Source organism: Pygocentrus nattereri, chromosome 11 (assembly GCF_015220715.1).
Source record: "Pygocentrus nattereri isolate fPygNat1 chromosome 11, fPygNat1.pri, whole genome shotgun sequence".
Classification (NCBI taxonomy): Eukaryota; Metazoa; Chordata; class Actinopteri; order Characiformes; family Serrasalmidae; genus Pygocentrus; species Pygocentrus nattereri.
Genome location: NC_051221.1, coordinates 28,058,889 through 28,072,521, shown reverse-complemented (window position 1 = coordinate 28,072,521; position 13,633 = coordinate 28,058,889). Strand labels below are relative to the sequence as shown.

Sequence of the window (13,633 nt, the reverse complement as noted above, 5' to 3'; positions counted from 1 at the left end):
TACACGGTGGGGGTTTGGCAGGGTTGGAGTTGGGAAACATTGTCCTAAAGAACTTGTCCAGCTGTGCTGTAATTTACTTCATATGATAAAACCTGATAACTCAATTAACTAGAGTACCAGCTATTAAAGTAATGGGTCAATAGCAGTAATAGTAGTGAATATGTTAAAATACTTATTCATAGTTCAAACAGTAATCTGAGAGCACACCATTGTAGAACTGTGATGCTTGCAGTTGTGTGGGGCCTTTTTGAACCTCATGCAGTTCTGCACCCTGTAGAAGGCCATTTTTGTGTCTCTATTCCATCATGTTTCACACCAAAAGTCCTCTCAAACGACATTTTCTGACTAAAAAGATCAGGCTTTTTCTTTTATTATGAAAATTTTATTATGAAAGTCCCGACTGTCAACAAATTTCAAATGTACATTTTGTTGATAATACAAAAAAAATATTAATAGTGGAAATAAATAATTAAACTAAGAGGAAGGTAAGATCATCATGGAGTGCTAATTTCATTACATAAAGCTTCATCCTGAATTAGCGACCACAATTCTCTCTTCTATTCAATTATAGCAATTAAACTTAAAGCTATACACTTGTACTCCTCTTACTCTCATTTATTTCAATCCTCTTTCCTTATTCAATCAACTTGCAGGAAATTGACAACTCCTCTGGCCGCTTTTTCATCAGCAACAAGGACAACTACACAGAGCTGTCCATCATCAATCTGGACATCAATTCTGACCCAGGGGAATATGAGTGCAATGCCAACAACATTGTTGGAAATGCCACCATGACCTCAGTGCTGCGTGTCCGGAGCCACCTGGCCCCCCTCTGGCCCTTGTTGGGGGTCCTGGCTGAAATCCTTGTTTTGGTCCTGATCATTGTTATTTATGAGAAACGCAAGAAGCCTGATGAGGTGCCTGACGGTGAGTTACTATTTGAAAGCTAGCCTACAGTCATGAGGCAGTTTTTCTGTACTTTGTGATTCCCTTATGTGTATAGGGTTTTAGTTAGAGAAAGAATAACAGGTAAGTTTACATAAAAGTCTTACTTAATCTGAAATATACTTTAAAAGTGCTAATAGAGACCAACCCTTCATTTATTCAATTTCTAGTGAAAACGGCCATTAAGTACAAGTTACTTGTTTTTCAGGAAATAGCTCTGAGGAGATCAGATGTGCATAAGAAAAGGGTAAAGTCTTTTATACAAAAGTTTTTTAAACAAAACAATGGAAGGTGTAGTAAGGGTGAAGAGATAAATATGGTAAAATATGAAATAATAAATATTGAAATATCTTGTGTTTATATTTATTTATTTATTGGGGCTTCTGTGTAATTTTCTGTCAAATATTTGTTTTTGTTTGTTGTTTTTTGTTAGTTTTTTTTTTTTTGCTCTGAAAATTGAATAACTTGGATCTAATGGCCATTTTGACTGGATACTAAATAAATGAACCATGGTCTGTTGAACAGTACTACACTGGAATGCTTTATCCTTGACATTTAATTAATCAAGTGGCATTCTTGAGAGAGTTCTAATAGTGTGATGGTCACTTTATAACATCATTGTTTTTTCCCTACAGCCTCTCAGAGCAAGCTCTTTGGAACAGTTTGACTTGTATCTGATACTGACATTCTCACACACTTAATTCAGTCTGAGGAAGTCCAGCCCAAACACACACAAAGACAAAGACACACACACAAACACACTGTCCAGTAAAACAGCCCATGTGAGCTTGGTCATCTGGCCATAATCCAATATTCAGGAGAAATGTGACTCCAGAGTGTATGGGTAGCTTGTGGTCATTAAATTATTGATGTCTGCTGAAGTCTAGCCCTAAGGTATTTTGTTTTCACCTGGGCCTGTATTAATAAGGTGTCTCAATGTAGTAGGGCAAGGTTCTGTTCCTGGCAGTAAGGTCACAATAAGTAAGAAAGGGCTCTAATCCTCAATCAGCACTCCTACTCTGAAAAACTTTATAAATACAGGACCAGCTCTTATGAAAACGTGTCCAGGCCATCTACAGCCTATAGTTCAAATGAATCTAGAATGAGTTTTGCTTGTGTTTCGATGCTGTTTTTGGAGTAAATAAACGTAATATCACTCTTTCTGAAATATTGCAAATATAAACACATGTTAATAGTAATGGCTATAGTAAATCAGCCTCTCAGAGCAAGCTATTGATCTATTGAACAGTGCCATCTAGTGGCTGAGAATCTCCTTTCTCCTGAAACAATGTTACTTAATGTGGTAGCCCTTAAAATCGCATCAGATGTTGGATTAGGTTACCTTACAGTATTTGATATTATAACGCACCTCTCTCTCTCTGATTTGCATAACCTTAAACACTGGGTGGTAAGTGAGAGAACCTGCATGATCCTGTCTGAATTTGCTGTCCATCTAAACATTTCCCACTACTTTCACCCATATGATGATTATATGGTCTCTTTCTGATGGCTTGAGTCCAATCATTTATGTTGGATTCATCTTTTTTTCTTTGATTAAAATATAATGCTTGACTCTTCATTAATAATTTGAGTTTAAACTAATGTAATACACAATTTGTCTTTTTTGTGTCTTTACATTGTGCAGATTTTTTTGTTCTCATGAGCATGAAATTTGTAAATTACTCGAAGTTCTAATTTCAATATCATTGTCAGTTGATTTCAGTACTGTAGTGCATTTTCTGAAAGAGAGCCAGACAAAATGACAGTATCAGTGATGCAACTGATACTGCAACCCTGTCATTACTGTCATTCCTTGAATGGCATCTTTTGAATGACTACAAAAACCAGCATTTATGTTTTGTCTTTTAATAGCAACATGACATTTTGGTTTTCCTAACTTCTACCCCAATGTGTAACCATGTTGTAGATACATGGATTGAAGTTATGCATGATAGAATGCACTGCATCAGAATGTATTTGCCATGTTGTGTGCCTTCAGAACATAATGTAATTGCCTTTGAATGTAAGGTGAGTTGAGATTGCTAAAGGTGACAAACTAACAAGCTCAATGTTTTACTTCCCAATCTGCTCAAGATGATGAACCAGCTGGCCCAATGTAAGTATCAGCCAGTCTGTCTCCTTTCTGATTACCATTAAGGGCCTGGTTATGTTAAGACAGTCAGGAGCTTTACTGCTGGAGATGTACCTCACCCCAGCAATGCAGCACGGATCTAACACACCTGATCCAACTAAACATGGTCCTTTATGTCAGCTGTATCCAATCAATGTGTCATTGGAGTTATGATTTAGAAACAATGTGTAGCAGCAGGTAATTAAGGCAGACAGGCATGATGTGCCACAGGGACTTATAGAAGTAATTGGTACGATTCCGGTCTAAAACTTGCACTGCAAATATGGTCAGCTCAACCTAAAAAGTACTTGATGTAGTAACAAACAGTTTATCGGGTTTAATTCAGCTCAAATGCTACAAATGACACAGTGAAAAGAGAGTTTTTAATAAATAATAAGAGTTTAATAAATTTAAACCTTAAAAAAGACTTCTACCCAGTTCCACTTTATTGTGTATTTATTCCACGTCCTGTTCAGACCATAATATGATATATTACACATATTTTTGTAAAATATTGTGTAATTTACACCATGTAGAACTACAACACTGATTGTTTTCCACTGAGTGAGCCTGTTAAAATTAAAACCCTTCAGAGTTCTCAATGCTTTCAGACAAGGCCAGTCATAACCTACCAATCAGGCACTGCCTTTTAAAAATAGCTGTTTTGTTTGACCTGTTGAATGTAATTATGATGTTGTCTCTCAGGAAAACTAATTCAACTAACAACCACAAAGACAAAAACCTACGTCAAAGGAATACAAACTGAGGTGTCCGCTACTAAAGTAAGTAAAACTGTACCTCTCAACCATATTAATAAACATGATGAATAGTATTGATGGTAGTACTTAATTAGTGGCTACAGAGACTAGGGCTGATCCTATCCCCCCTCTCGTTGTGTTTCTATTTGTTTTGTGCAATTTCCATTTCTGTTTGTTTTTTCAGATGAAGACATTCATATCATGACCACATGAACGTAACATGAAGGAGTTCAATGTTTAGGGAAGCATATCAGGACTAAGAAAGAAGTATTGGTGAGACAAAATACATACGACCACTCAAGGCATGCCTTATGAATGTGATGTGACAAGGATGTCTGCTCAGAATGAAACTTGATTGTTAATGGCGTATAATATTACAAACATTTTATTGCATGATTGTGTTGCTTTCTATTTATCTTTTATTCATACTGACTTTTCTTTAACATGTCAACAAATAGAGAACTGTAGTGCATGCAAGATATTAACCTGCTGTTTGATACAGATAGTGGGATTTGGTTTTTGTATTTCAGAGTGACTTCATGTAGATAATATTTATATTTCAAGCAAAAGTTTGCAGTGTACGCAAATCTACCACTATGTTTCTGGTATGACAGTTTTTGTACGGTTTAGCTTGTCACTGCATACCATTTAGTAAAGGTGGTGTGTGATGTTTTTTTTTTCTTTCTTTCTTTTTTTTTTCTTGTCATTTTTATTTATGTATGTTATAGGCTTCAATAAAAGATAAGGGCTTTTCAATGTCCTATGTCTCATTTGTATATATGTACATTTTATTTATTTACTTATTTCTTTCTGTATGTATCATGTAACTGGAGATGTCTAAGTTATCTGAATGTTATTCATTCTGATGCACTTGAGTGTTCAGAAGTAATTGCGGATCAATGTAATTTTCTAACTCTAAACCTTATCTATCTGTGACTCAGCTTTTTACTTATGCATATTATACAGCATGGCTTTTATCCTATGCAATATTTGTTTATGTATGTGTGTGTATGTATGTATATATATATATATATATATATATATATATATATATATATATATATATATATATATATATATATATATATATATATATATATATATATATATATATATAGTAGAATAAGCATTTTTTTACTATTGGCTTTTGTTTGCGTATTGAAGCTTTAATATTATAGGTTAGACATGAATAGTGAAGTGCACTGTTCAAAACATGAGTGACACCTGACGATGTCCAGCCACATGCTGAATCATTCCATCTGTATGAGCTTCCTGCCAGTGCAGAGGTCCAACTGTGCAGAGAAAAAGAGTCAAAAGTGGACGATCATAAGACACATCCATATAATTTTTAAGAATTAAAAATTCTAAATTGATCAGACTGTCTGTGGTAGTCTTTTCTTCTCATTATGGTTTGCAACACTCACTTGTTTTGATTGACTGCTTGAAAGATGTTCACCCAAGAAGGCAGCACACTCAGAGGCCTTCCTTTGCTTTGGCGACATGCTAATCCACAAGTACACTTCCAATATCATGAATTAGTTCAGTGCAGTGTAGGCCCAGATGTTTGTGTTGACAGATGTGTAATGGTTGGATAATGTAACGCAGTCTATGAAACTCCACTGGCAGTTATACCAGCATGCCAGAAGGGGGCGTTGCTGGCCAGCAGTGAAAAAGCTCAAAAGGCTTAACTGCTATTGCACCAAAATGAACTGCAGAGCCTGCAATATATCATTAATATTCAAATATCTTTTCAGTGGAGCTGTTTGTTATGATGCCTTTTAAGGAACGTACATGATTAGTGTTTGTATGATAAAGACTGCTAGTACTAATGGTAACATAATATTAATGACGAACATCAGCTTTTCAGCACTTTGATGACGCCAAACATATTTACATCAAAAGAGACATGTGAAATTATACTATATGTAGAGGCATGACACACAGTCCACCAACAGCACACACAAAAGCAATGAAGATCCTCCAAGAAGACACCTACAGCCATCCTTCTCCCACTCTGCACAGGAATGGAGAATTACTGGACAGGCAGTACTTCTGACTCATATGCACACTGTGCTCTAAAGGCCAGAGGCTTTATCTGTTCTAGTGCAGATTACGCTGGCATCTTTCTTTCAGTGTCTATCATCCAGATCCCAGCAGCCTTGTTAAAGCACTTGATACCATGACCTCAACATCAGACTTGTGAAATTGTTTTCCAGTACGTGAGGTCACAACACAACAGCATTATATAATCTCATACTAACGATGACCAGATCACAGGAAGCAGCTTTTTATGAAGCTTTACATCAAAGTTTACTAATATCCACCTCTTCTGTCAACATTAGTGCTATGATGTCACTCATTTTAGCAGAGAAATGAAACCCATAACATTGTCTTTGCTTGTTTAGACACTGTGATTGGAGAATGTCACAGTCGAGGATGGGACACATTGTGTAGGACACAAGATGCTTCTGATGTCCACCTGCACTGCCCCTCTTGCCTTGTCAGGCATTTCATTGTTTATTGTGGATTTGTACATACACAGAGCTACACCAGATCCAAATATCATTGCTGGGTCGTAATAAACGAATCCCCACCTTTAAAATCTGGGTCATTTTCTAGGTCTTTTTTTTCTTTCTCTTTCATTCTCTTCTCTTTCTGACACCAGTCAGTGGACATAATATTTAGATGTTAAACACTGTGTCTAATTGGAAAATACCTGTGAATATAGACTGAACACCTACTATTTCCACCTGGCTTAGTCAGAATCAATAAATTATTTGCCTTAATTCTACTATTATTTATATTATCTATATTATTTGTTTTGATTTTTTTTACTTTTACTGTAGAGTTTGTATTATCAACAATGATGGTTTAGTTTTTGTCTTCTCTGTTGTTCTTATTGCTTATTGTGGTTTTGTTTTATGTTTTGCTGTATATTTATTCTTTTTATTTTATTATTCATTTGATTTGTATGTAAAGCACCTCGAGATGCTCAAAATGAGAGGTGCCAAACAGACTGTTTATCCTCTTTGTCCTACACACTTAAAAAAGAGGGTTCTTCAAGGGTTCTTTAGTAAAAGAAATGATTCCATGACTTCTATATAGAACCATTCCGTGCTTAAATGGTTCTATGCATGTTGGAATTGATGGAGAATGTGATGTACATGATACTTTTTGAAAATGGTTCTATAGCACCAAAAAGGTTCTGCTGTTGTTATGATGTGAAGCTTTTAACAATAGATGTACCTGTTTTGGCGCTATATAGAGCTCATGGTTCTTGCCTTATCCTTTAAAGGATCCTTAAAGAACCATCTTTTTTGAGTATGTACAGCAGCATCCATAGGTCACATACCAAAACTATCATCTGCACCACCACATTGTATCGTTCCCTCATGATCTGGCCACATCATGACCCTCCGCACTGCATAATTAATACGCAGCGTATTCAAGGACACTACTGCTCATGTCAGTCACACATGAACGAGCGCTGTTTCCCCCTAAAAAACGCACTGGGGTCACCTGATGAGCGTCTAGCTGTGCTCTCCATCATGTTATCGCCATGCTGGAGTGTGTTCCTGTGGAAAATGTCCATCCCCTGCACACATCAGCAGCATCAACAGCCCAGACGCGAGCCCGTGTCGTATTTGCAACATACCCCCTCCCACCCCCTCCTCTCCCCTCCGCCCCCGTTGGTTTAGGTGCTTCGAGCTTATTTGCTGTGCCACCGCGCGCGCGCTCCGTCTCCCTCCTCTCCATTCACTCATTCACTTCGCCACAGAAGCTGCGGGACGCTGCTGGATTAAGCGCTGCGTGTGGCTGGCTGGCTGGCTGGCTGGCTCGCTTCATCCTGATCCCCGTTTATTTTTGGAGCTTTGATTTCGTTTCGTCTTTCAGGGCTGCTCTGAGGTTTCTGTTCTTCGTGCGTCGCGTCGTCACGTCATTTGCCGTAACCGTCCTTCTATCCGTTCTCCAGCATCCTCGCGACGCTGCCCACTCGCGTGGCTCCTCAATTCGTTCTTCTGCTTGCTCGCTCTCCCTCTCTCTCTCTCTCTCTCTCTCTCTCTCTCTCTCTCTCTCCCTCCCTCTTTTCCAGTGGCGGGATGGACGGCACGCGCTGCTCTCCAGCTTGCTCTCCCTGTGTGATCTGAGGCGTGAGAAGACCGTAAAGAAGTTGTTTCTAGCTTTCTCTGCTCTTTTCCATTCAGCCTCCGTTTCTTTGCGTTCCATTCGACATGGACCGGTTGCACTCGTCCATGCGTAAGCGCCTGTACAGCCACGGGGACGCGGCGGAGGAGGAGGGCGAGCAAGACGCGCGCAGGAAGAGCGTGAGGATGAAGCAGCTGCTGCCCTCCGCCTCCCCGACTGGGAGCAGCGGCGAGAGAGAGAGAGCAGGAGGTGAACGCGGAGGTGGTGTAGGAGGCGGAGGTGGTGGTGGAGGAGGCGAGGCCGAGACGGACGTGGGCAGCAGAGCGTTCAGCAGGGCCAACGGAGACTGCCGGAGGTTCAGGGGCAGCAGCAGCACGCCAGAGGGAGACGCAGCCGAGCAGAGGCGCCTTATAGCTGAGGAGGAGGCCAGCCCTGAGGAGGAGGATGAGGAGGAGCAGGAGGTGGAGAGGAGGGAGAGAGAGAGGAGGAAGAGAGAGAGGGATGATGAGGAGGTGGTGGTGGAGGAGAGGGAGAGGACACCCAGCCTGGTGAAGTTGGAGAGTGGTGAGCAGATGGATGAGGAGAGGCTGTACCAGGCCGGCTTCATGCACAGACAACTGGGTGCCATGCTTCAGCCCGGGGTCAACAAGTTCTCCCTGCGCATGTTCGGCAGCGAGAAGGCCGTGGAGAGGGAGCAGGAGAGGGTCAAATCGGCCGGCTTCTGGATCATCCACCCCTACAGTGACTTCAGGTCATTCTCAGTGTTTTTCTATGAGCCGGTAGGCTGAGCTGGACAGGGGCCACTCTGTTGGCAGTACATCTTCCATTCAGTTCTAAGGACGTTTACTGTACTGGATCAGTTCATTTAAAAATATAAGCCTAAACACATTTTCCAATCAGTTCTAACAGCTTTTACCATACAAATAAGCTAATTTAAAACTTTACACACTCTCTATTCTGTTTGATGGATATATGATATATCAAACCAACTAATCAAAAGTCTAGAAGCCTAAAGACTACCATTAAGATCAGTGGGTTTTTATCGAAAAATGTAGGTCTATACATCTTCCATTCAGTCGTAGGGTGTTTTTACTGCCCAGATAAGCTTATTTAAAATACAAGCCTAAGCACAATTTCCATTCTGTTCTATGGGGGTCTGCTATATAAAATCAGATTATTAAAAAGCATATGCCTAAAGACATCTATCATTCAGTTCTAAGGGCTTTTAAAGTACAGATATGCTGTTTTAGAAATATAGGTCTTCACATCTTCCATTCTGTTCTAAAGGGCTTTACTGTAGAAATCAGCTTATTCAAAAGCAAAGATCTAAACACACTTTCCATTCTGTTCTAGGGGGTTTGCTATATAAAATCAGCTAATTAAAAACTATTGGCCTAAACACAAGTAGCTTTTATTGTACAGAGAAGCTAATTTAAAAATATAGGCCTAAACACACCTTCCCTTTTTTCTATGGGGGTTTGCTATATGAAGTCAGCTAAATAAAAAAACAGGCCTAAACCTCTCTTTTCATTCAGCTCTAAGTCACTTTTACTGTACAGATAAGCTCATTCAAAATATATGCACAAATTCACTTTCCATTCTGTTCTATGGGGTTTGGTATGTTGGCTAATTTGGCTAATTAAAAATATAGGACAAAACACATTTTCAATTCTAATGAGCTTTTATGGTATAGATAAGCTCATTTAAAAATATAGGTATAAATACACTTTCCATTCTGTTCTATGAAGGTTTGCTATATGAAGTTAACTAATTAAAAAGACACATAAATACACATAAACTCATATTACATTACATTATATTACATTTACATTTAGCAGACACTTTTATCCAAAGCGACTTACAAATAATGTGGTACATAGAACAAACCTATACAAACATATACCGTTGAGTTCTATGGGGGTTGCTGTATGAATTAGATTATTTAAAATGCATAGGCCTAAAGACATCTTCCATTCAAATCTATTGTTTTAATAAGTTTCATAAAACATAGACCTAAACACACATGCAATTCTGTTCTATGGAGATTTGCTATTTAGATTGAATTAAAAAGCATAGGCTTAAACATCTACCCTACAGTAATGTTTGGTTTACTGTTTGATTTAGCTAATTAAAACACTAAATGCTTCTCTCTATCCTTTGTATAGGTCTTTGTTGTATAAATCAGCTCATTTAAAAGTATGAGCTTAAACAAATCTTCCTTTCAGTTCTAAAGGATTTTTGCTTTATAAATTAGCTTATTAAAAACATGGGCACAAACACATCTCACATTAAGTTTAATAGGATTTTTTGCCCTGTTAACTTATTAAAAATATAGGCCTAAGCACATCTGCTCACTCCTAAAAGTTTTACAGTATCACCTGTACTCAATACACAAGTCTACAAATTGGATTTGGCATCTGGTTTCTTTTGTGTTGTTTTTTCCATATTTTATCTTGTTCTTTGTCTTTATCTATTAGTTCAGATTATTCATTTGCATGTGATAGAGATTAGCCATGTTTGGCATGCTTCAATGGACAAATAATGAAAAAGCAAAGCACAAAAATTCGATCATACATTTTTTCGAACCATGAATATCATACAACCCCAACTCCAATGAAGTTGGGACGTTGTGTAAAACATAAATAAATACAGAATACGATGATTTGAAAATCCTTTTCAACCTATATTCACTTGAATACACTACAAAGACAAGATATTTAATGTTCAAACAGATAAACTTTATTGTTTTTTGCAAATATTCACTCATTTTGAATTTGATGCCTGCAACATGTTCCAAAGAAGTTGGGACAGAGGCAACAAAAGACTGGGAAAGTTGAGGAATGCTCAAAAAACACCTTTTTGGAACATTCCACAGGTGAAGAGGTTAATTGTAAACAGGTGAGTGTCATGATTGGGTATAAAGGGAGCATCCCTGAAAGGCTAAATCGTTCACAAGCAAGGATGGGGCGAGGTTCACCACTTCATCATCTACAGTCCATAATATCATCAAAACATTCAGAGAATCTGGAGAAATCTCAGCAATTAAGTGGCAAGCCAGAAAACCAACATTGAATGCCCGTGACCTTCAATCTCTCTGGTGGCACTGCATTAAAAACCGTCATCAGTCTGTAACGGATATTACCGCATGGGCTCAGGAACACTTCAGAAAACCATTCTCAGTGAACACAGTTCGTCACTCCGTCTACAAGTGCAAGTTAAAACTCTGTCATGCAAAGCGAAAGCCATATAACAACAACACCCAGAAACGCTGCCGGCTTCTCTGGGCCCGAGCTCATTTGAGATGGACTGACGCAAAGTGGAAAAGTGTCCTGTGGTCTGACGAGTCCACATTTCAAAATGTTTTTGGAAATCATAAACGTCGTGTCCTCCGGGCCAAAGAGGAAAAGGACTGTCCGGATTGTTATCAGAGCAAAGTTCAAAAGCCAGCATCTCTGATGGTCTGGGGGTGTGTTAGTGCCCATGACATGAGTAACTTGCACATCTGTGAAGGCACCATTAATGCTGAAAGGTACATACAGGTTTTGGAGCAACATATGCTGCCATCCAAGCAACGTCTTTTTCAGGGACATCCCTGCTTATTTCAGCAAGACAATGCCAAGCCACATTCTGCATGTGTTACAACAGCATAGCTTCATAGTAAAAGAGTGCGGGTACTAAACTGGCCTGCCTGCAGTCCAGACCGGTCTCCCATTGAAAATGTGTGGTGCATTATGAAGCGCAAAACACGACAACAGAGACCCCGGACTGTCGAGCAGCTGAAGTTGTACATCAAGCAAGAATGGGAAAGAATTCCACCTACAAAGCTTCAATAATTAGTGTCCTCAGTTCCCAAATGCTTATTGAGTGTTGTTAAAAGGAAAGGTGATGTGACACAGCGGTAAACATGCCCCTGTCCCAACTTCTTTGGAAGGTGTTGCAGGCATCAAATTCAAAATGAGTCAATATTTGCAAAAAACAATAAAGTTGAACATTAAATATCTTGTCTTTCTAGTGTATTCAATTGAATATAGGTTGAAAAGGATTTGCAAATCATCGTCTTCTGCTTTTATTTATGTTTTATACAACGTCCCAACTTCATTGAAATTGGGGTTGTGTATATATATATATATATATATATATATATATATATATATATATATATATATATATATATACATATATATATAAAATGGATGATCGAATTTTTGTGCTTTGCTTTTCCATACACACACACACACACACACACACATATATATATATATATATATATGTATATATATATATATATATACAAGGAGCTTTGAAAATCTTCTAAATGATATATTGACAATAGAGTGGCTATTGTTGGCCAAGGCAGGTGGCTTGGTGAGAAGAGGCACTATGAATAAGCCCAGCACTACTAGGAATCAATCAGCCTGAATTGCAGCAAAGATCAAGGAAGTCTCTCCTTTCTTCCATTCACATTCATGTCTTATTATTCTCTATTGCTTCAAACAGACTAGCATGCTAACAGTGCTTGTCATGGTTTATGGAGCCTGGAAATGGGGTAATCAAAATGGGTTAACATAACCACGGGCATTATTAGGAGCCAGCATCAGAGGAGATTATAACAACACAATTTATTTAATGGATCTCTCCTGGTGTGGACAAGGAGAGAGGGATAGAAGGGGCAATAGTAACAGCGGGGTGATTGAAATGGACCACATGGCCTTGGCACGGTTATGATGGAGGGCCTAAAATAGGCCAAACAACTTGTGATACTGTTATTAATGCACGGTTTATGGATGATCGCTTCATTGTTTGTTTGGATATCACTTTAAGCACACGACTCGGGATTATGCTGACAGTAACAGTGGAGTTTCATTTACGCTCCACTAATAAACTGTGTGGAATTAATGTGCCAATAATGAGAGAACATCAGCTATTTTTCTGCCATGTAATTTTTGCTCTTCATGCTGTGTAATAGGGACTTTTCTATCAAACTGTTGTGTTTAGAACTTGATGAACAAGACAAGAAATTACTACTCATACAGTTAATGCAGTTAAGTGCACATTAAGTAGGGATGCATCAATCCAACTTTTTCCACTTGCAATATTGATTACTATATCTGATTTCAGAATATAGGTCAATATTAAGTTCAGATACCCATGCTTTGTTAGGGTGCTTATGTTTTATGGTAGTAGAATAAGTCATGTGAATAATAGAAGATAAGGTCTCACAGAGAAGACTATATAACACTGTAAAAATGTTACTATTTTAGAAGTGTTAAACCATATTGAATGTGCATCAGTCACTCTGGTTGATATCTGATAAAAAAAAAGTTTAATAAGTCTAGTATCAGTTCTGATACCAAACCAGTGTATCAGGTCAGCGTAGAAATGGATAATATGGCAAAAGTATAATAACATGATACGCACAATTTCTACATAATTCAGTAGCTGAGATGTAAACACAGTCATTCAGTGGTTTGATAGTGGATCATTGTGGATCATTGTAGAGAAACGTATTGACCAATTTCTTTACAGTGGTGGTGACAGGAACCAGGGGTCTCAATATCTACAACACCAATATAGCCATTTTATGTACTATCCAAACTGTCCAGTGAGTTTTACATGTAATCCTGATGAAGGTAAATTTAAACAAATACCTTTG

General features: G+C 38.3%; 2 protein-coding genes across 3 annotated transcripts in view; both read left to right on the top strand.

Annotated features, from left to right (window-relative positions):
* nptna (neuroplastin a) overlaps positions 1-4,811 on the top strand; it is a 17,049-nt gene extending 12,238 nt beyond the window's left edge. Inside the window, exons 5-8 of one of the 2 annotated variants that reach the window (XM_017713707.2) lie at positions 654-927; positions 3,040-3,061; positions 3,782-3,858; positions 4,019-4,811. In XM_017713707.2, coding sequence (XP_017569196.2) covers positions 654-927; positions 3,040-3,061; positions 3,782-3,842 — 357 coding nt within the window. In that variant the 3' untranslated portion in view covers positions 3,843-3,858; positions 4,019-4,811. The remainder of the gene's footprint in view (positions 1-653; positions 928-3,039; positions 3,062-3,781; positions 3,859-4,018) is intronic. The other variant, XM_037542829.1, reaches the window with a different exon arrangement.
* A 2,735-nt stretch (positions 4,812-7,546) lies between these two features.
* hcn4l (hyperpolarization activated cyclic nucleotide-gated potassium channel 4l) overlaps positions 7,547-13,633 on the top strand; it is a 29,457-nt gene continuing 23,370 nt past the window's right edge. The window contains exon 1 of the mRNA XM_017713706.2: positions 7,547-8,731. Within this exon, the coding sequence (XP_017569195.2) occupies positions 8,067-8,731 (665 nt within the window). The 5' untranslated portion in view covers positions 7,547-8,066. The remainder of the gene's footprint in view (positions 8,732-13,633) is intronic.